Here is a 21,839-nt window from a genome sequence, read left to right as displayed (position 1 = left end):
GGGTGGGGGGGTAGCTGACGCTACGGAACTAGGCTAGTTAGTTATCAGTACAGCCGTACACAACATTAAATACATGGGTTTGAGGGCGTTATACCCGCTTGAATCAATAAAGAGCAGATTAAATGGGATTGTTAACCATCTAACGTTACACTAACTAGTTTGTGCTGGCAAGCTCCCCTTTTTGTTTAGTTAGCTACCTAGCTAGCTTGGCTAACGGGTAGACAGCTAGTTTAAAGTAAAAGCGTTTCTCGTAAAGCTTTTCAGGGGCCTATTCATCTTCATGATTGTCGTAACTCGTTAACTATCAGAGGACATTACCAGCTATTTTGCAAGGTAAGTAGCTAGCTCACGCCCATATAGAACCACCAAGCATCTAATGAGAGCAAACATTAGCTAGTTTAGCCACATTTAATGTTGTCATGTAACATGGGGGTGTGAAAAATGGCTAATGTTAGCTATTAAGTTAGCTAGCTATCTGACTAACAGTCAGCAGGTTAGCTTACTCATTTGGTAAAGTTCAAATAATTGTAGTTAGCTACAGTTCAATAAAACGTTTCTCATTATATACAATAAATAGCTTCAAGTGGGGTCACCACATACAAAAGGGTTAGCTATATACCAGTATCTTTGGTGTAACGTGAACGTTAGCTGCTAACCAGACAACTAACTCGCATTTGCAGTTTCAACATGGCTGTTGTTTTAGCTATTTACCATTATTTTGTGTAACGTTAGCACTAGCTAACTCTCATTATCCTTTTCAACATGAATGTTGTTACAGCCAGTCAATTTAGCCTTGGCATAAATTAGTCATAACAAGCTTATCTAACTAACGTTAGCTAGCCAGGTAAATTTGACTGAAATCTAACAACTAAACTGTACCAAATAGCCGTATATAATGTTAGCTAACTAGTATATTCTGTAATGTTAATCAACAACACTAGCTAGCTACATATTTTAATTTCTCAGTGCATTTTGTTTATCTTGAACATGTATTCTTTTCATCAATGTTATTTTACACGGGTCAGAGTTTGGAAAGTGCACGTGGACTTCCTTCCTGTATGACGATTATTGTTCACTGTAACACTGCTGATCTGTGCCACTCCTCCTAGTTGCCATCCATCTGCAGAGTAGTAGCACCATGATTGACGTCCCCACCCGGATCGTCATGAGACGCCTCCACGAGTGCTCCAAATGATATGATAGTAGCTTCTTGGATTGCATTCTGTGCTAGCAGGAGCCTTGAACAGGTTCTACTGCTCTCTTTGGAGCAGCAACATTCACTACGGGTTTGGAAAGCCTCGGGACAACCAGAACCATGGGAAACAGCTGTGTTTGTAGAGAAGACAGTGATGTGGATGATGGATCGGCAACTCGCGGGCAGCTCAGGCGAGTTGATCACACCGCTGCTGATCACCCGGAGGCACGAAGCAGTCGGCCCCGGGACCCAGTCAGACCGCCCCGCCGTGGACGGGGACCCCATGAACCTCGCCGGAAGAAACAAAATGTGGACGGGCTGGTGCTGGACACACTTGCTGTCATCAGGACTCTAGTTGACAAGTAAGTGTTTGCAATATAATTTCCAACTAAGCAAGAGGCCGCGGCATGCATAATGAACATTGATTCCCTTCACAAGTGTAGTTGAATGTTATGTGTCAGGACTGTAGTACAGTTTGTTCAGATTATGCACTCCCTTTTGTTGGCACTTCAGGCACGAACATGGTCATTAACATGGTCTTGAGGTTTCTATTTTTGTTCAGTGAGTGTTTATGTATGTATGCATACATATACACTACTAGTCAAACGTTTTAGAACACCCCCATTTTTCAATTTTTTATTGAAATTGAAGCAGATCAAGTCTAATAAGGTAATAACCTGAAATGGTACAAAGGTAAGCGGTAAACTGCCAGAGGTTAAATATATAAAATACAAGTTTGTTACCAAAAACTGAAAAATAATGTACATTTCAGAGTTTTATATTTTTTAAAGGCCTTTTTCAGGGAACAAGTAATGGGTTAACAACTTACAGCTGTTCTGCAGCAATGGATGTAAATTGGGCCTTGATACTAACCATTTCTACAGGTGTCCCAACTTTTGTTGATTACTTACAAAAACCTTCTGTCTGTATAAAAGCAGTGTTGGAACAGACTGTTACTACACCCTCTTAAGCATTATTGTACAGCAGGAAGTACTATATTGTTATCATAATGGTGAGGAAAAGGCATTAACAAAAGGAGACAAACAGACCATTATAACCCCTAAAAGTGTAGTTCTTTCCTTTAAGAAATTGCAAAGAAAGCCAAGGTCTCAGTGAGTACAGTTTCCTACACCATCAAAAGGCACTTGGAAACTCTGATGGAGGTCTGGCGGACCCAAAGCCACAACAGAATCAGAAGACAAGTTTCTGATAGTCAACAGCTTGCGTGATAGGTAGCTTACGGGACAACTGCTTCACGCACAGCTAAACACTGGTCGAAGTAAGCAAGTTCCAACTGTGAAGAGAAGACTTCAAGCTGCAGGTTTGACAGGTCGAGTGGCAGTAAGAAAGCCATTGCTAAGATGGCAAAATAAGAAAGAGGCTTGCCTGGGCTATGAAGCACTGCCAGTGGACTACTCAAAATGTTCAATCTTTGGTTCATCACACAGGGTTTTGTATGCTGTCGAGTAGGTGAAAGGATGGTTCCTCAGTGTGTGACACCAACTGTCAAACATGGAGGAGGATGTGTGATGGTCTGGGGCTCTTTGGCTGGATCCTGAGTCGGCACCCTCAACCAAAACGGCTACCACAGCATTTTGCAGTGCCATGCCATACCCTCTGGTGTATGCCTAGTTGGTCAGGGGTCTATCCTACAGCAAGATAATGACCCAAAACATATCTCTAGGCTATGTCACAACTACCTTAGAAGAAAAGAACAACACTGTAGGCTTCAAATCATGGAATGGCCAGCATAGTTTCCAGACTTAAACCCCATCGAGCTGGTTTGGGATGAACTGGGCACAAAGGTGAAAGTAAAGCAACCTACAAGTGCAACACATTTGTGGGAACTTCTGGAACAGTGTTGGGAAGAACTTTCCGAACAGTATTTGATTTCCATTGTAGAAAGAATGCCTTGAGTGTGTTCGGCTGTTAAAACTGCAAAAGTTGACCACTTTGAGTAAAAAAATGAGAACATTTTGTTAAACAAAACTATTACATTATTTTTTGGTGTCCCCAATTGTTTATTTGTTCTGTGATTTAATATCAGAGTACATTAAGACATTAAAATGTGAATTTCATTAAAAACTTTTGACCGTGTATGTATATATTATACACACAGTACCAGTCAAAAGTTTGGACACAACTGCTCATTCAAGGGTTTTTCTTTATTTTTACATTTGTAGAATAATAGTGAAACTATTAAATAACACATGGAAATCATGTGGTAAACAAATCAAAATATATGTTATATTTGAGATTCTTTAAAGTAGCCACTCTTTGCCTTGACAGATTTGCACACTCTTGGCATTCTCTCAACCAGCTTCATGAGGTAGTCACCTGGAATGCATTTCAATTAAGTTAATTTGTTGAATTTATTTTCCTAATGTGTTTGAGCCAATCAGTTGTGTTGTGACAAGGTAGGGGGGTATACAGAATATGGCCCTATTTGGTAAAAGACTAAGTCCATATAATGGCAAGGACAGCTCAAATAAGCAAAGAGAAATGACATCAAGCGCTTTGATGAAACTGGCTCTCATGAGGACTGCCAAAGGAAAGGAAGACCCAGAGTTACCTCTGCTGCAGAGGATAAGTTCAGTCAAGTTACCAGCCTCAGAAATTGCAGCCCAAATAAATCCTTCAGAGTTCAAGTAACAGACACATCTCACCATTAACTGTTCAGAGGAGACGGCATGAATTAGGCCTTCATGGTCGAATTGCTGCAAAGAAACCACTAAGGTAAATAATAAGAAGAGACTTGCTTGGGCGAAGAAACACGAGCAATGCTCACCTTTTGAGCAATGCTCATGGACATTAGACCGGTGGAAATCTGTCCTTTGGTTTGATGAGTCCAAATTTGAGATTTTTGGTTCCAACCGACGAGTCTGTGAGACTCAGAAGGTGAGCGGGCGATCTCCGCATGTGTGGTTCCCACCGTGAAGCATGTAGGAGGAGGTGTGATGGTGTGGGGGTGCTTTGTGACACTGTCTGTGATTTATTTAGAATTCAAGGCAGACTTTTCCGGCATGGCTACCACAGCATTCTGCAGCGATACGCCATCCCATCTGTTTTGTGCTTAGTCCCACTATCATTTGTTTTTCAAGAGGACAATGACCCAACACACCTCCAGGTTGTGAAAGGGCTATTTGATCAAGAATGAGAGTGATGCAGTGCTGCATCAGATAACCTGGCCTCCACAATCACCCAACCTCAACCCAATTGAGATGGTTTGGTATGAGTTGGACCGCAGAGTGAAGGAAAAACAGCCAACAAGTGCATATGTGGGAACTACTTCAAGATTGTTGGAAAAGTATTCCTCATAAAGCTGGATGAATGCAAAGAGTGCAAAGCTGTCATCAAGGCAGCGTAGCCTAGTGGTTAGAGCGTTGGACTAGTAACTGGAAGGTTGTGAGTTTAAACCCCCGAGCTGACAAGGTACAAATCTGTCGTTCTGCCCCTGAACAGGCAGTTAACCCACAGTTCCCAGGCCGTCATTGAAAATAAGAATATGTTCTTAACTGACTTGCCTGGTTAAATAAAGGTAAAATAAAATAAAAAGGCAAAGGTTGGCTACTTTGAAGAATCTCAAATATATTTTGATTTGTTTAACCCTTTTTATTTTTGTTTTCCACATGATTCCATATGTGTTATTTCATAGTTTTGATGTAGAAAATAGTCAAAGAAAAACCCTTGAATGAGTAGGTGTGTGAACCTTTGAATAGTACTGCATATTCCGGACTAATTATTTGTGTGTATTGTCTATTACTGCACTGTTGGAGCTAGAAACAAGGATTGCACCTGTGATGACAGCAGAAAAATGTGTATGCAACCAATAAGATTGGATTTGAAGACAGATTCTCGTCTTGGGTTATCCAGGAGGGGTTCCCCAGGGATCAGTATGACTGCTGTTAGTGGTCAGATTTACGGGCAGGGTGAGGGAGGCCGGTGGGCCAGTCTCGCTCACAGACAAAATGACAAACGTCGCACGCCCATCCATCACACTGCTCCACTCTCCCTGCCTCCAACTTGTCATCTGAATTTCGTAACTGCTTAGACCAGACAACCAATAATTGAACTTCATTGTCACAAGATTCTCTATTCACCATCACTTTTTTTGTCCCCCCCCCCCCAGTGACCAAGAGCCTCCCTACTCCATGATCACGCTGCATGAGATGGCAGAAACTGGTAAGACTGATGTACTTATGATTGCTCATATACAGTACCATGATGTAATACATGGATTTCAGGCCAGATTAAGAGGTTAAGAAAGATACTGTAATTTTCTTCAGTAAGAGGAACTCTGTCCTCTGATGCTTATCTCCTCTGTTAAATGAAATAATTAGTGAGTCCTCTTGTCAGCTGTAACCTACGGATATCGATGACTAGTGGATCTTAAGGTTGTTCAAGGCTCTTCTAGCCGACATAATGATGCTAATGCTGGCTGCCCAGTCAGTCCCTGTCCTCAGTGCATAATGTGCCTTTCTGCCTGCCTATTAGTCAGTCTCATCTGGTCCTTCAGCTAGAATGTGTTCATTCTACATTAATGAGCCTTTTATTTTTGATTTAACCTTTATTTAACTAGTCAAGTCAGTTAAGAACAAATTCTTATTTATAATGACGGCCTACCAAAAGGCTAAAGGCCAGCTGTGGGGACGGGGGCTGGGATTAAAAATAAATCAAATAAATAAGTCAAATGAAAACCCACATCACGACAAGAGACAACACTACATAAAGTGAGACCGAAGAGCCTTGTTTGTAACCTTTTACTATTCCCTGTTAAGGCTATTCATTTTGAGAACAAGACCCATGCTTCCAGAGCATTATGCTAGTGAGTGGCAGGTCTGAGTCTTTCTTTGGCTGGTATCTAAGAGGTGGATTTAGCATGGCCTAACTGGGTCTTAACTACTGTATCCTGCCCGCCAGCATGTCTCGTCCCCTCTCATTGCCACAAATGTGTGCTGTTTACTTTAAGTGCATCTCTTCCTTTGATGGTTGAGAGAGTTGTAGGTTTGGGGCAGGGCAGTCAGGTGTTGACTCTCCGCTATGGAAAGTGAAGAATGGAGTTATTCCTGGACCTTGAATCAGGGATAGGAGTGGGGTAGCTGGTGGTGGGATATAAAGGGTCACTAGTATTTTATTCACCGCATTTCAGATTTTCTTATGTTCACCAATGATGTTGTGGATATCTGTAAAAGACATCAATCTGCCTTAAGAGGGAAATGCACAGTAGGTTGCATCGTCTGATTACATGGAAAGGTTAGAAATTAGTCAATTCTTTTGAATTGAGGATGGCCTGGAGGAAGAGAAACCCCAAACAATTCCTCCCTTTCAACAGAATTCAACCGTAAATTAGTTTCGGTTTCTGACTAGTTGAGTGATGATGCACAAGAAAGCCCCCAAGCAGACATGCTTAAACAACCTCAAACACCGCATATCTGCATCAAGTGTGACAACTAACTACAAAGAGCAATGGGGCTGTTAATTACCAGTTTTGCTCTCCCCTGCTAACCCCCACTCCCTCCCCTGCCCCATCCCCTAAGATGACGGCTGGTTGGAGGTGGTCCAGTCTCTGATTCGGGTGATACCACTGGACGACCCATTGGGACCAGCTGTGATCACCCTGCTGCTTGACGAGTGCCCACTGCCCACAAAAGTAAGTTCTGGGTCTCTAGTTTCCTCTAGGGCCTGATAAAACCTGCGTTCTGGAGAATGTGGAGAAAATCCAGACATTTTAAAAAGGAATTCAACAATGTTCAAAAATGTATTGAAATGTAGGAAATCAACTAAATGTATTCAAGTTATTAGAAAATGCGTTCCTTTGCCCACGATTTTTACAAGACAAATACATTACATTTACATTTAAGTCATTTAGCAGACGCTCTTATCCAGAGCGACTTACAAATACATCAGTCACTTGTTTTTTCCCTAAAACGGTCCTTGTATTTCTTTAACCCCTTTTTCTCCCCAATTTCGTGATATCCAATTACAATCTTGTTTCATCACTGCAACTCCCAAACTGGATCGGGAGAGGGGAAGGTCGAGTCATGCTTCCTCCGAAACATGACTCGCCAAACCCCGCTTCTTAACACCCACTCGCTTAAATCAGAAGCCAGTCACACCAATGTCTTGGAGGAAACACTTGTGGTGGGCCTGCAGGCGCCCAGCCCGCCACAAGGAGTCGCTAGAGCGTAATGAGCCAGGTAGAGCCCCCTAACCCAGATGACAGTGGGCCAATTGTGCTCCGCCCTATGGGACTCCCAGTCACGTATGGTTGTGACACAGCCTGGGATCGAACCCGGGTCTGTAGTGCTTTAGACCGCTGCACCACTCTGGAGACATCCCTAAAACTTTCTGAAGAGGCAACGGCACAGGAATGCCCCTCTGTGTGTGTTTGTCTACCATTTTGTGTAGCTGTTAGCTATGATGCTAATGTAATGACAACCGTACTGGAGGACTTATCATTAGGCAGATGAGGCAATTGCCTTAGGCCTCACATCATCAAGGGGCCTCATGAGCTAGGCATAAAAATGTTTTATCTGCTTGATGCCCACCAAGCTTTGCTCGAGGTATAATAAATGCTAAAAAAATCTGCATGTTAAGCTAGAGATGTTTTTTGTTGTTGCATGGGCTGTGTCTCTATCCACTGCATCAGCCGATGTTGGTCTTCCGGAATCCGTGGTGGAAGGTGGCAATGCTACAGCACTGTTTGTCAGACCTGGAGATGTCTCAAAAATAAATGTCTTCTCACGGAAACGTTTGTAGCGTCCAAACGGTTTGGCCTACAAATTAGTATTACTATTGAAAGATGAGACTCCCACGAACACTATGGTGTACTCCGTTTTGTTCTACACACACACACACACACACACACACACACAAGTGTCACGGGGACTCTGAAGGTAACCCGGTACCTAGACGAAAAATGTATGGAATTTATAGTCAAAGGTATACAGGTAATTCCACAGTTAAAAGATTTAGGCTAATAGCAGTAAGACCAAACTCAATGTTTCTTCATGTTTCCTTTATACAGGGGTCCTAAAATTCCAAATCAAATACCTAAATTATCCTTGGTATGACCATCTTAAAAAATTGCATATGTTAGTTTAGTAGTAGTCTCATGTCGGCAATGACATACCTAAAAATCATGTTGCTGTCACGCCTCTCTTGATCTGGAGGATTTTGTATTGTAAAAATGGTTTGAATGGTTCGCTGGCTGCAAGCGGCAAGATTTTGATTGGATGTTACATTTCAAGAACCCTCCCCCCACATGCCTGTTGTTGCTACATGTTATGTTCATCGCTGTTTTCAGATCGGGAAGGACACATTTTGCAGAGTGGTTCCGTATGCTAGTTTGCAACATTGCATTCTGTTATGAGGTGTCCTCTTTACACAATCGACATCAACCTATTTTGATTGGGTTTTAATCAGCGATTTCCTGACCATCCTTACCATAGACTGTAAAAATAATCATCACACACTGTTGCACCTAAGACACTAATCTAGTGAGCACTATTGGAGCACCATCTACTTTCTGGCCAAAAAGAGTATGGCAATGAATCCTATACATGTTCTACATATACTTAGTGTACAAAACATTAGGAACACCTTCCTAATAATGCTTTGCACCCCCTTTTGCCCTCATAACAGCCTTAATTCATTGGGTCATGGACTCTACAAGTTGTCAAGTGCTCCACAGTGATGCTGGCTCATGTTCACTCCAATGCTTCCCACAGTTGTCTGATTTTGGCTGGATGTCCTTTGGGTGGTGGACTATTATTGATAAACACGAGAAACTGTTGAGTGTGAAAAACCTGCACTGTTTCAGTTCTTCACACACGCAAACCGGTGTGCCTGGCACCTACTACCATACCCCGTTCTACAGTGTCTTGCAAAAGTATTCATCCCACTTGGCATTTTACCTATTTTGTTGCATTACAACCTGGCATTTAAATGTATATATATTTGGATTTCATGTAATTGAAGTACACAAAATAGTCCAAATTGGTGAAATTAAATGGGGGAAAAAACCTTGTTTAAAAAAAAAAGAAAAAAAAGAAGTGGTGCGTGCAACCCCTGTATTCAACCCCTGTATTCAACCCCTTTGCTATGAGCTCCCCTAAATAAGATCTGGTGCAACCAATTTACCTTCAGAAGTCACATAATTAGTTAGATTGCACACAGGTGGACTTTTTTAAGGGTCACATGATCTCAGTATACATACACCTGTTCTGAAAGGCCCCAGAGTCTGCAACACCACTAAGCAAGGGACACCACCAAGCAAGCAGCACCATGAAGACCAGGGAGCTCTCTAAACAGGTCAGGGACAAAGTTGTGGAGAAGTACAGATCAGGGTTGGGTTATAAAAAAATATATATCTGAAACTTTGAACATCCCACGGAGCACCATTAAATCCATTATTAAAAACTCAAAAGAATATGGCACCACAACAAACCTGCCAAGAGAGGGCCGCCCACCAAAACTCACGGACCAGGCAAGGAGGGCATTAATCCGAGAGGCAACAAAGAGACCAAAGATAACCCTGAAGGAGCTGCAAATCTCCACAGTGGAGATTGGGTTATCTGTCCAAAGGACCACTTTAAGCCGTACACTCCACAGAGCTGGGCTTTGCAGAAGAGTGGCCAGACAAAAGTCATTGCTTAAAGAAAAAAATAAGCAAACACGTTTGATGTTCGCCAAAGGCATGTGGGAGACCCCCCCAAACATATGGAAGATGGTACTCTGGTCAGATGAATCTACAATTGAGCTTTTTGGCCATCAAGGAAAACGCTATGTCTGGCGCAAACCCAACACCGACTCCTAACCCCCCTGAGAACACCATTCCCACAGTGAAGCATGGTGGTGGCAGCATCATGCTGTGAGGATCTTTTTCATCGGCAGGGACTGGGAAACTGGTCAGAATTGAAGGAATGATGGATGGTGCTAAATACAGGGAAATTCTTGAGGGAAACCTGTTTGTCCCAGTCTCAAATCTCTGAAAGGCAGAGGTTCACCTTCCAGCAGGACAATGACCCTAAGCATATTGATAAAGCAACACTCGAGTGGTTTAAGGGGAAACATTTAAATGTCTTGGAATGGCCTAGTCAAATCCAGACATCAATCCAATTGAGAATCTGTGGTATGATTGCAGTACACCAGTGGAACCCATCCAACTTGAAGGAGCTGGAGCAGTTTTGCTTTGAAGAATGGGCAACAATCCCAGTGGCTAGATGTGCCAAGCTTATAGGAACATACTCCAAGAGACTTGCAGCTGTAATTGCTGCAAAAGGTGGCAAAATATTGACTTTGGGGGGGGGGGGGGGGGGGGGGGTGAATAGTTATGCACACTCAAGTGGTAGGCACGTTGTGTTAATCAAATGATAACACAACGTAATTTAATTCCAGGTTGGTGAATACTTTCGCAAGCCACTGTAAGTCACTTAAATGTTCTGTCTTGCCCATTCACCCTCTGAATGGCTGACATGCACAATCCATGTCTCAAGGCTTAAAAAAATCCTTCTTTAACCTTTCTCCCCTTCATCTACACTGACTTGAAGTGGATTTAACAGGTGACATCAATAAGGGATCATAGACTGACCAGGTGAAAGCTATGTCATGGAAAGAGCAGTGTTTTGTACTCCTTGTATAGTAAGACAGAGGGGCGCTGATTCGCTCGCTCAGGTACTTTCTCCAGTGAGAGTTTTTGCTAGAAAGTTAGTGAGTGCGCTGTTCAGATGCTGAAATTATTTTGGATAAATGTGCAAACGTAACCTACTTTTTGAAGTGATTTGTTTTGACAATCCGATGAAAACATGACTGGTTGTGTTCATGGCACATTTAAAAGGGTAATACATTTTTACAGTTGAAGTACGTCTTTACTATTAAACTTAGGGGGGGGGCACTGCATTCACATAAGCGCTACAGAAACATCTCTAACAAACGATGGTCTCTGGCTGGTGCGCATTTGGATTAAAGGGTAAATACTTCTAGTTTTTCCAGACCTCTAAAGAAGTCTCCGGATGTGGTATAATCATTGTTGTGGATTTAGTTTATAGAAAAACTCAATTGGATGTTCTAAGTGTGATTTTGAGTGCAAACTTGAAAAAATGGGGAAAACAGATACTTGGAAAATCAGAAAACTAAATGGAATTCTGTTTTAAATTTTGTTGTTTTTTTACAGATTTTATTGGGCCCTACCTGTAATGTCGCTACAATCCATCTTCCTTGCCTAATGCCGTCACAGTACTTTTAATTCAAAGCGCAAATTCCCAAAGCATGATTGTCCACTCCTACGCACTCCTTGAGAGGAGCTGATCACAACAAGCCAATCTTATTGTCAAATACAGGGTTTTTCTGCTGGAGGCCACCTTTTTTAGTTTATTTCTCTGCTTTGAGTCAGCACTGTACTTTTGTCTCTTAAAGATTCTTCTTTTGAAAAAGAAACTCAGTCTTGGCTCAGAATTTTTACTCTCTATTGAGAGGGATTCTGTGTTTTTGTTAATCTAGTCAGTGTAGCCTGTTGCTTTACCCGTTGTATTCCATATAGGCGTGCAGAGAAAGTGGGTATTAAGTAGATTTGAAAGGTTTTTCTGTGCTGTGCTTTCATAACAGTGCTTGTTTCCCTTACTTTGTTAGGACGCTCTACAAAAGCTGTCCGGGATGCTGAGCCTGAGTTCCACTGTGGCCCGCCAGGATGCTGTCATCCCTTCCAAGCACCGCAACACTACAGCTGTACTGGGCTGCCTGGCTGAGAAACTGGCTGGTGAGTGTGGATGCAACCTGATCTCCCTCATTCTCTTACACACACACACCAACTCACAGAATATACCGTGTGAATATGTATGAAAATGCTCCAGGTTATTTGACCCTAGCTGCTCAACCATTTTTTAGCATATCAAGTGGTCAGTGTGAACTGAAAGCGCTGATCCTGCAAGTTTGAGTTGGTCTGTCATGACATGGCCAAAGTGCTCTGCCTTTGTTCTGACAGCTCTGCTGAGCCTGCAGCACTGGGCTGTGGAGGGTGGTCAGGGTGAAACGATTTAGTCTGTCTGACATACTCAACAGGGGTTGCCTCTACTAATTAATGTAGGGGCGGCAAGTAGCCTCGTGGTTAGAGCGTTGGGCCAGTAAACGAAAGGTTACTAGATCGAATCCCCGAGCTGAAAAGGTACAAATCTGTCGTTCTGTCCCTGAACAAGGCAGTTTAAAAATGTATTTATTTATTTATTTCAACTTTATTTAACCAGGTAGGCCAGTTGAGAGCAAGGTCAACTGTGACCTGGCCAAGATAAAGTAAAGCAGTGCGACAAAAACAAGAGTTATTAACCCACAACACAGTTAACCCACTGTTCCTAGGCCAGCATTATAAATAAGAATTTGTTCTTGACTGACTTGCCTAGTTAAATTTTAAAAAATGTCTGTTTACAACCCAAACTGTGAACTACACCTTTTCTTTCTCTGGAAGATCTGAAGTAGCCTTGGTGCAATCCTGTGCTTTTACTCTGGCCCTGAGCATTGTTTCTCCTCCTAACACCCACTCCACATGTCTCATCTCTCAGGTCCAGCGAGCATTGGACTCCTGAGCCCTGGAACCCTGGAGTACCTGCTGGAGAGCCTGGTGAGGGAACACACAGATCTAGAAGATCATAAATTCTGTTACAAGCGGTCAATAGTCATGTACTTGTGTTGCATGTTGTTTTTCTGTAGAGTGAGGATGAGACCTTGTCTAATTTATGTCAATCTCTGTTCCCAGAGTTCTGAGGCACATCCTACTGTCATGCTCTTTGCCCTCATAGCCTTGGAGAAGTTCTCACAGACCAGTAAGTTTGTCCCCATCTCCTGTACAATGGCCATGAAACGGACAACTAACTGTCATATTTCACTGTTGCAGGTGAGAACAAGCTAACGGTGTCCGAGTCGTGTATAGGTGACCGGCTGGGGGTTCTGGAATCGTGGGCTGACCACACGGACTACCTGAAGCGCCAGGTCGGCTTCTGTTCACAATGGAGCCTGGATAACCTCTGTGAGTAGTAGACTACATCATGTTATTGAGGACAGTTCTCATCCACATTTCCTCACACAACAGATTTCCCCACAGTGCTCTTGGCTTTAGCAGCAGTCCATTGTTCATTGTGTGAGGAGGCTTTAAGCTCCTTGCAGGGTGTGATGTGCCTTCAGAATATGCACTTAGCAGCACAGTTGAGGAGACAGAGGAGACTTTTTTCGTGTGTGTGTGTGTGTGTGTGTGTGTGTGTGTGTGTGTGTGTGTGTGTGTGTGTGTGTGTGTGTGTGTGTGTGTGTGTGTGTGTGTGTGTGTGTGTGTGAGAGACTGACTTATACCATTCCCTCTCCTCAGTCCTGAAAGATGGTCGTCAGTTCACCTATGAGAAGGTGAACCTGAGCAACATCAATGCCATGCTGAACAGCAACGACGTCAGCGAGTATCTTAAGATCTCTCCTAGTGGACTCGAGGTGAGGGGTGTCTCTGTAGAAGGGCCGGGACAATACCAATATCTCGATACTCATTAGTATCATGGCAAGAAAACAAAACACGACGCGGATGTAACTTCTTTAGGAAAACATCCCCGATGTTGGAAACAAACATTATGTTGTCATCCAGAGTCACATATATTTATTTTCAAAGCTATAACACAATATTTTACATACAGCAGGTTTTTAAAGGACCAAAGAGTTTGTTCTGCTTCGTGTTTTAATTTTTGCCATGGAAAGAATATTGTGATCCTGGTATTGTCCCAGCCTTACTATCTAACAAGCCTAACAGAGGAGTGGTCTTGTGACTAGAATGATCCAAACTCAACTTTCTGTAGGGGCACTGTGTTGCACACACAAGGAATGATTATATTTTATGTTCCAGTCATGGGAAAGGCCAGCATTACACTGTAGCCAGTTTATTAGGTATACCCATCTAGTACCAGGTCAGACACCCATTTGCCTCCAGAACAGCCTAAATACCTAATAAACTGTGTTCAGTCGTGGCCAAAAGTTTTGAGAATGAATATTAATTTCCAAAGTTTTCTGCTTCAGTGGCTAGATATTTTTGTCAGATGTTACTATGGAATACTGAAATATAATTACAAGCATTTCATAAGGGTCAAAGGCTTCTATTCACAATTATTGTTTGTGGGTTTTTGTTTGTCCACCCGCCTCTTGAGGATTGACCACAAGTTCTCAATGGGATTAAGGTCTGGGGAGTTTCCTGGCCATGGACCCAAAATATCGATGTTTTGTTCCCCGAATCACGTAGTTATCACATTTGCCTTATGGAAAGGTGCTCCATCATGCTGGAAAAGGCATTGTTCGTCACCAAACTGTTCCTGGATGGTTGGGAGAAGTTGCTCTCGGAGGATGTGTTGGTACCATTCTTTATTCATGGCTGTGTTCTTAGGCAGAATTGTGAGTGAGCCCACTCCCTTGGCTGAGAAGCAACCCCACACATGAATGGTCTCAGGATGCTTTACTGTAGCGCTCACCTTGTCTTCTCCGGACAAGCTTTTTTCCGAATGCCCCAAACAATCGGAAAGGGGATTCATCAAATAAAATGACTTTACCCCAGTCCTCAGCAGTCCAATCCCTGTACCTTTTGCAGTATATCAGTCTGTCCCTGATGTTTTTCCTGGAGAGAAGTGGCTTATTTGCTGCCCTTCTTGACACCAGGCCATCCTCCAAAAGTCATCACCTCACTGTGCGTGCAGATGCACTCACACCTGCCTGCTGCCATTCCTGAACAAGCTCTGTACTGGTGGTGCCCCGATCCTGCAGCTGAATCAACTTTAGGAGATGGTGCTGGCGCTTGCTGGACTTTCCTGGCCACCCTGAAGCCTTCTTCACAACAATTGAACTGCTCTCCTTGAAGTTCTTGATGATCCGATAAATGGTTGATTTAGATGCAATCTTACTGGCAGCAATATCCTTGCCTGTGAAGCCCTTTTTGTGCAAAGCAATGATGACTGCACGTGTTTCTTTGCAGGTAACCATGGTTGACAGAGGAAGAACAATGATTCCAACACCACCCTCCTTTTTAAGCTTCCAGTCTGTTATTTGAACTCAATCAGCATGACAGAGTGATCTCCAGCCATGTCCTCGTCAACACTCACACCTGTGTTAACGAGAGAATCACTGACATGATGGTCCTTTTGTGACAGGGCTGAAATGCAGTGGAAATGTTTTGGGGGGATTCAGTTAATTTGTATGGCAAATAGGGATTTTGTAATGAATTTCAATTAATCTGATCACTCTTCATAACATTCTGGAGTATATCCAAATTGCCATCATAGAAACTGAGGCAGCAGACTGTGAAAATTAATATTTGTGTCATTCTCAACTTTTGGCCATGACTGTACACTGCCGGGTATAATACTTGTGTTCTATAGAGATAATGGATCTGCCCTTTTCTTCCCTCCCAAGGCACGCTGTGACGCGTCCTCCTTCGAGAGTGTCCGCTGTACCTTCTGTGTGGACTCAGGCGTGTGGTACTATGAGGTCACTGTGGTCACCTCAGGGGTCATGCAGATTGGCTGGGCCACCAAGGATAGCAAGTTCCTCAACCATGTAAGTGTTCACATTCTTTACTGATACACACAGCAAGCAGTGTTTATTCATGCTAGACTGAATGCCATAATGTGTGTGTTTCAGGAGGGCTATGGGATAGGAGATGATGAATATTCATGTGCATATGATGGCTGCAGGCAGCTAATCTGGTACAATGCTCGCAGTAAGCCACACTCCCACCCTTGCTGGAAAGAGGGTAAGTTCAACCTGAACTTTGGATTCATGTAGCTCAGAGAGGCAGGCTGTAATGGGAGATGACTGTTGGGGCCTCAGCTTACACACATTTGTTACTGAGCTAATGGCCCTTACAAGCCTTAAGCTTTACACTCATGTTGATCTGTAGGAGATGTCATCGGTTTCCTACTGGACCTCGGTAAGAAGCAGATGCTTTTCTTCCTGAATGGACATGAACTTCCCCCAGAGAAGCAGGTGTTCTCCTCAGCAACGTGAGTATACACACCCTACTCCTGCTCGCTCCCTTCTATGGACATAATCCACCCCACACAAGTATTCACATGCTGTACATTTCACTAACTCACTGCCACATCCAATGTCCTCCCTATTCTTCCACTTACCTTAGTCTCTCTACTTCATCTCTTTCTCAGGTCTGGCTTCTTTGCAGCAGCAAGTTTCATGTCCTACCAACAATGTGAGTTTAACTTTGGAGCGAAGCCCTTCCGCCACCCCCCATCTGTTAAATTCAGCACCTTCAATGACTTTGCCTTGCTGGCGTCTGATGAGAAGATTATCCTTCCCAGGTAAGTCTGAGGTAATGGAGCCTTGAGGGAAATGGTTAGGCTCTAAATGATCACTCTGGTTGAACAACTGCCCATTACAACTGCACATTATGTGAACTCCTATGTAGCTTTTCATGACTGTGCTTGTGTGTTTCCCTCAGACACCGGCGCCTGGCTCTGCTGAAGCAGGTGAGCATCAGAGACAACTGCTGCACCCTCTGCTGTGACCAGATGGCCGATACGGAGCTGAGACCCTGCGGACACAGGTACAACAACTTCCCTCTCTTTTTCACCACTTGTACCTATCTAGCCATTTGCCTATCTGTTACAGCTCCTTACTTGGCCTCTGTGTGTTTGTCTCTGTCTCCTTAGTGGGATGTGTATGGAGTGTGCCTTACAGTTGGAGACATGCCCACTGTGTCGCCAGGACATTCAGACACGTGTCAGACTCATCTCACACGTGTCCTGACACTTCGCCTCCAAACCAGGACATGAACACTCCTCCCCAACCATCCCCTCCTCCAATCCCAACCAATAGGACAATGGGGCTGAGCTAGGATTTGTGATCGGACCCTGGGCCTAATTTGAGGAGTGAGTGGTGGGACCTGACGAAGACCCCCAGGAGAGAGACTGTAGGGAGAATAGAACAAGGAGGGGGAACCTTTCCTTTATCTGCACTCCATGGAGCGTTTTCTCTGTGAGGAGATGGGCCCCTCACCAGTCTGAGAGCAAGAAAGTGCTGAGAGAGTGAGAGGGCAGGAAGGCAATTTTGAGATATTAGCAGGCAGCAGCATTTCCAGAATTGCCTCATCAATCTTAATTCATAAACTCCCACAGTATCTGCACATGGATCTGCCTAATGTTCCCTCAGGCTCTGGTCAATGTGTCCTGTGTATCTCTGCTCAAATGTTTTAAATGTATCTGTGATTCTCTTGTTTTCTGACTAAACGTAAAGGCACAACAACAAAAAGACTATGTTAACTCCCTGCTCAAACATACAATACCAACTGAGCACAGATTTGTCTATTACTCTCCATCTCTCGCTCTCTCCTTTACTTGAAGCATTTCTGAGTTGATTGAATAATCATTCTGTTATAAATGAGATTGCAAAATTTACAGAACTCTGATTCAAAAAGTATCATATTTGTGTACGTACAATTAAAACTAAATTGAGTTGATTGAAATTAAGTTATTGAAATCACAGTTAACTGGGATAGTTTTGATTCCCAGGCTAGCCTGAAGTGGTTGTGGAAAATCATTCAGAATCAGAGGATGTTGTCAGAAGATATCACACCTCTGTTAGTATGAATGACTACAAATTGGTCAAATTTGGAGGGCCAATTGTCTCCATTCCAGAAAATTAGTCATGGAAGAAATTAAGAAAAAGTGAAATTGTATCTTAATGTCTTAATGGAGTAGCCCCAGGGGTCCCAAAGATGTGATTTACTGATTGATCATTGTTTTCTGAGTTGTGATATTTGTAATAATAAATATTCACGTAACTGTCCAGTGTTTCCAGATTTCTATGAAATATGACCTATAATTAAAAATAATGAGTGAAATAGTTTTCCTTCCAAAAAATGTTAAGTAATGATCTTAAAAAGCATTTTTTTTTTTTGTTGGAATGTTGTGCGAGTGCCCCAACAACAGAATGGTGTGGGTGTAAACCGGTCATTAAAACTATTTATGGGAGCTCATCCCACAGAAAGCGTATCTGAAACAGTCTGTTTTTTTCTCCAATGTATGCTTTGACTACAAATACGATTATAGGATGAGTCAACATTATTTGGAAATATTAACTTTTAAAAGTGAGATTTTCACTGGATAGTTACTTTAATGTTATGTTGCTTGTCAAAGATGCCATTATTATTGACATGATTTAGCCATGGGCTACATTCACAACTAAACCCATCAGTCAGAATGAATTACATGATATGTACTCTGCATTATCATGGGACAGAAAAGGGAAAATTAATTTACAGTCCATGATTGCAATAAAGGACTTAAACGCACTTAACATTAATTTCAATTTACACGATGTTGAGTGCCTGACCCATAGAGGTGCTATCAAATTATTATAATTCTCAATTCTATGGCCTGACCGTACTGTACTCTACTGTACTTCCGGAACTAATCAGCTGGGATCTGTTTCTTTACCGGACTGAATTTACTGAAGGGAGCGTTTTTTTGTTGTTGCCTTGGTAGCGATTACAGAAAATCAATCAGCTAGACAGCCACGTAGTTTGCTAACTAAATAGATTAAGAATGGACGTTAAAGAGCGAAGTGAGTTCTTGACTGATTTTAAATCATACGAAAATAGCCAGAGAAATATAGCAATGATTGTTCAGCTAGGCTAGCTAGCATGAAATGCTATCGTTATCTAATGTATTATGCAATGTCTTGTCTTTTTGAAAGATCTGCTGGGTGGTGGCGAGAACATCGTTGAAATGGTGGATTTGGATGAGGAGAATTTTGCTGTTTCAAAGTATGTATGTATGTATGTATGTATGTATGTATGTATGTATGTATGTATGTATGTATGTATGTATGTATGTATGTATGTATGCATGCATGTATGTATGTGTGCATACGAGTCAGTATGTCTATGAGGAAGTGAGTGCGTGAAGTAACGTTAATTTAGAAGAGAATGATTAATGTTTATAAATGACTTAACTGTAAATGTTTATATGTTTGGTTGCTGACTGATTTATCCTCCCCAGCTCATCAGATTCAGATGCAGCCTTTGATGCTGTCATTGGGAGTATTGAAGACATCATCATGGGTAAATTGGACCAAAAAACGTTTTTTTGTGTTCTAGACATGTTTTAGTGTATCAACGTTAAATGGATAGCTCTCTAATGCTACTCAATTTTCTCCTCAGAGGACGACTTCCAGCACATGCAACAGAGCTTCATGGAGAAACACTACCTGGAGTTTGATGACTCCGAGGAGAACAAACTCACCTATACACCCATCTTCAACGAATATGTAAGGCACTATACTCTGTTCATCTGCCTGCCTCATCAACTGTCAAGGTAGAAGGTCTGAAAAAACGATCTATGTGAACGTGTCATACATATTCTGATGTTTACTTCTACCTCTTCAGATTGAGCTGCTTGAGAAACAACTTGAGCAGCAGCTGATGGAGAGAATTCCCGGTTTCAACATGAGCACATTTACTCAGTTACTCAAGTATGTAAACCATTTCCACTCAGGAGTAACCTTTTTCGGTTACAGTACCACCAGCTCTTTTGTTCATCCAGTAAGCCTATGGTCTCATGAGTCTTCATGAATACACCCAGGGGTCCTAGCACCCACTGCACTCTGACACATTAGGCCAGTAGGTGGCACACTGCCGCTTGTAAACCAAATACATCTAACTGCAGAGTGCAACGTTTGAAAATGTATTTTTGTGAAATGAGAAACACTCTTTTCTATGTTTCAGGCAGCACAAAGACGAAGTGTCCGGAGACATCTTCGACATGTTGCTTACTTTTACAGACTTCATGACCTTCAAGGAAATGTTCATTGATTACAGAGCAGTGAGTAAAACTCAATGTTTGGAATTGGATGTACATTATATGACAGTATATTTTAGGATGTGTACTAGTGATTTGTTGAGAGAAATGTGTTGAGGATTCTGTCTCTTTGTGGTTGTGTGATGTTGTCACAGCACCCATACCTCCTCTGTCTGCAGGAGAGGGAGGGCCGAGGGCTTGACCTCAGTGATGGCCTAGTGGTGAAGTCTCTCAGCTCTACATCCTCCAAAGCCATCACCTCCAGAACAACAACAAAACTGAAGTAACTAATGAAGAGTCATCCCCAAACACATGAACATACACATGACCAATAGTGCACTGTGCTGCTGACAACAGAACAGAATTGTTTGTCTTGCCCATGCCCTCCAGTCACAGGGGACCACAGGGAACATCTGTCTTTCCCCCAGCTTTTGTATTTCAACTGTTGTAGGTTTGCAATGGGAATGTTTGCAATGGGAATGTATCAGTCAGGTTGGTCTTTGTTTTACAAATAGCCTTTCTCTGGTTAAGATAGACACCTTTGTCCTCAGGGTGGGGTACAGCGTTTATTACATTTGTGATCAATGACTTGAGTTTTGTGCCTGTTACATTATTAACACGTATGCCAGAAGGTGTTTGTAGGTCAAGCATTTTAGACAGACTAAACAGTAGCCTAGTTGCTCAGCCCTTGGCATTGGTGGTTAGGAGAACTATATGCACCAGCAATGGAAAAACACTTTAGAAATGTCTTTATTATTATTGTACTCATAGCCCTCCACAACAAACCGTATATGAAGCCTGAAAGAAAAAACCTGGTACATTCAGTCCTAGGCTGTTTGGTCGATGGTGCTTTCTCAGATCCTTTCTCATTTGAACCAATGGAATCCCTTTCTGTAAAATAATTTCAATAATATTAGTACAACATTTGTCCTACAGTGGGGAGAACAAGTATTTGATAACCTGCAAAATCTGCAGCGTTTCCTACTTACAAAGCATGTAGAGGTCTGTAATTTTTATCATCGGTACACTTCAACTGTGAGAGATGGAATCTAAAACAAAAATCCAGAAAATCACATTGTATGACTTAAGTAATTAATTTTCATTTTATTGCATGACATAAGTATTTGATAAATCAGAAAAGCAGAACTTAATATTTGGTACAGAAACCTTTGTTTGTAATTACAGAGATCATACGTTTCCTGTAGTTCTTGACCAGGTTTGCACACACTGCAGCAGGGATTTTGGCCCACTCCTCCATACAGACCTTCTCCAGATCCTTCAGGTTTCGGGGCTGTCGCTGGGTAATACGGACTTTCTGCTCCCGCCAAAGATGTTCTATTGGGTTCAGGTCTGAAGACTGGCTAGGCCACTCCAGGACCTTGAGATGCTTCTTACGGAGCCACTCCTTAGTTGCCTTGGCTGTGAGTTTCGGGTCATTGTCATGCTGGAAGACCCAGCCACGACCCATCTTCAATGCTCTTACTGAGGGAAGGAGGTTGTTGGCCAAGATCTCACGATACATGGCCCCATCCATCTCCTCAATACGGTGCAGTCGTCCTGTCCCCTTTGCAGAAAAGCATCCTCAAAGAATGATGTTTCCACCTCCATGGTGTTCTTGGTGTTGTACTCATCCTTCTTCCTCCAAACACAGCGAGTGGAGTTTAGACCAAAAAGCTATTTTTGTCTCATCAGACCACATGACATTCTCCCATTCCTCCTCTGGATCATCCAGATGGTCATTAGCAAACTTCAGATGGGCCTGGACATGCGCTGGCTTGAGCAGGGGGACCTTGCGTGCGCTGCAGGAATTTAATCCATGACGGCGT

At 42.6% G+C, this 21,839-nt stretch overlaps 2 protein-coding genes across 3 annotated transcripts; both read left to right on the top strand.

The window, feature by feature from the left end:
* The first annotated feature begins 2 nt into the window (after positions 1 to 2).
* LOC124000308 (RING finger and SPRY domain-containing protein 1-like) lies at positions 3 to 18,001 on the top strand. Its single transcript, XM_046306585.1, is given in 16 exon segments — positions 3 to 333; positions 1,110 to 1,274; positions 1,277 to 1,557; positions 5,325 to 5,377; positions 6,733 to 6,845; positions 11,825 to 11,951; positions 12,748 to 12,806; positions 12,942 to 13,008; positions 13,080 to 13,211; positions 13,545 to 13,660; positions 15,614 to 15,757; positions 15,842 to 15,953; positions 16,101 to 16,203; positions 16,363 to 16,515; positions 16,656 to 16,760; positions 16,867 to 18,001. Coding segments are annotated over 15 exon segments (1,740 nt in total). The 5' UTR covers positions 3 to 333; positions 1,110 to 1,196; the 3' UTR covers positions 16,964 to 18,001.
* Positions 18,002 to 18,638: 637 nt separating this feature from the next.
* Positions 18,639 to 21,063, top strand: LOC123992410 (ADP-ribosylation factor-like protein 2-binding protein). Of its 2 annotated transcripts, none has more exons than XM_046293559.1 (7): positions 18,639 to 18,778; positions 18,911 to 18,980; positions 19,216 to 19,277; positions 19,377 to 19,483; positions 19,602 to 19,687; positions 19,941 to 20,037; positions 20,193 to 21,063. In XM_046293559.1, the coding sequence occupies exons 1-7, from the start codon at positions 18,760 to 18,762 to the stop codon at positions 20,298 to 20,300; spliced, it is 549 nt and encodes a 182-aa protein (XP_046149515.1). In that variant the 5' UTR covers positions 18,639 to 18,759; the 3' UTR covers positions 20,301 to 21,063. The 2 variants fall into 2 exon arrangements, with proteins under 2 accessions (XP_046149515.1, XP_046149510.1); XM_046293554.1 differs by having other exon boundaries at positions 20,169 to 21,063.
* The last annotated feature ends 776 nt before the right edge of the window (positions 21,064 to 21,839 follow it).

Source organism: Oncorhynchus gorbuscha, linkage group LG02, assembly GCF_021184085.1.
Source record: "Oncorhynchus gorbuscha isolate QuinsamMale2020 ecotype Even-year linkage group LG02, OgorEven_v1.0, whole genome shotgun sequence".
In the NCBI taxonomy this organism is placed as follows: domain Eukaryota; kingdom Metazoa; phylum Chordata; class Actinopteri; order Salmoniformes; family Salmonidae; genus Oncorhynchus; species Oncorhynchus gorbuscha.
This window is presented reverse-complemented; position numbering and strand designations above follow the sequence as displayed.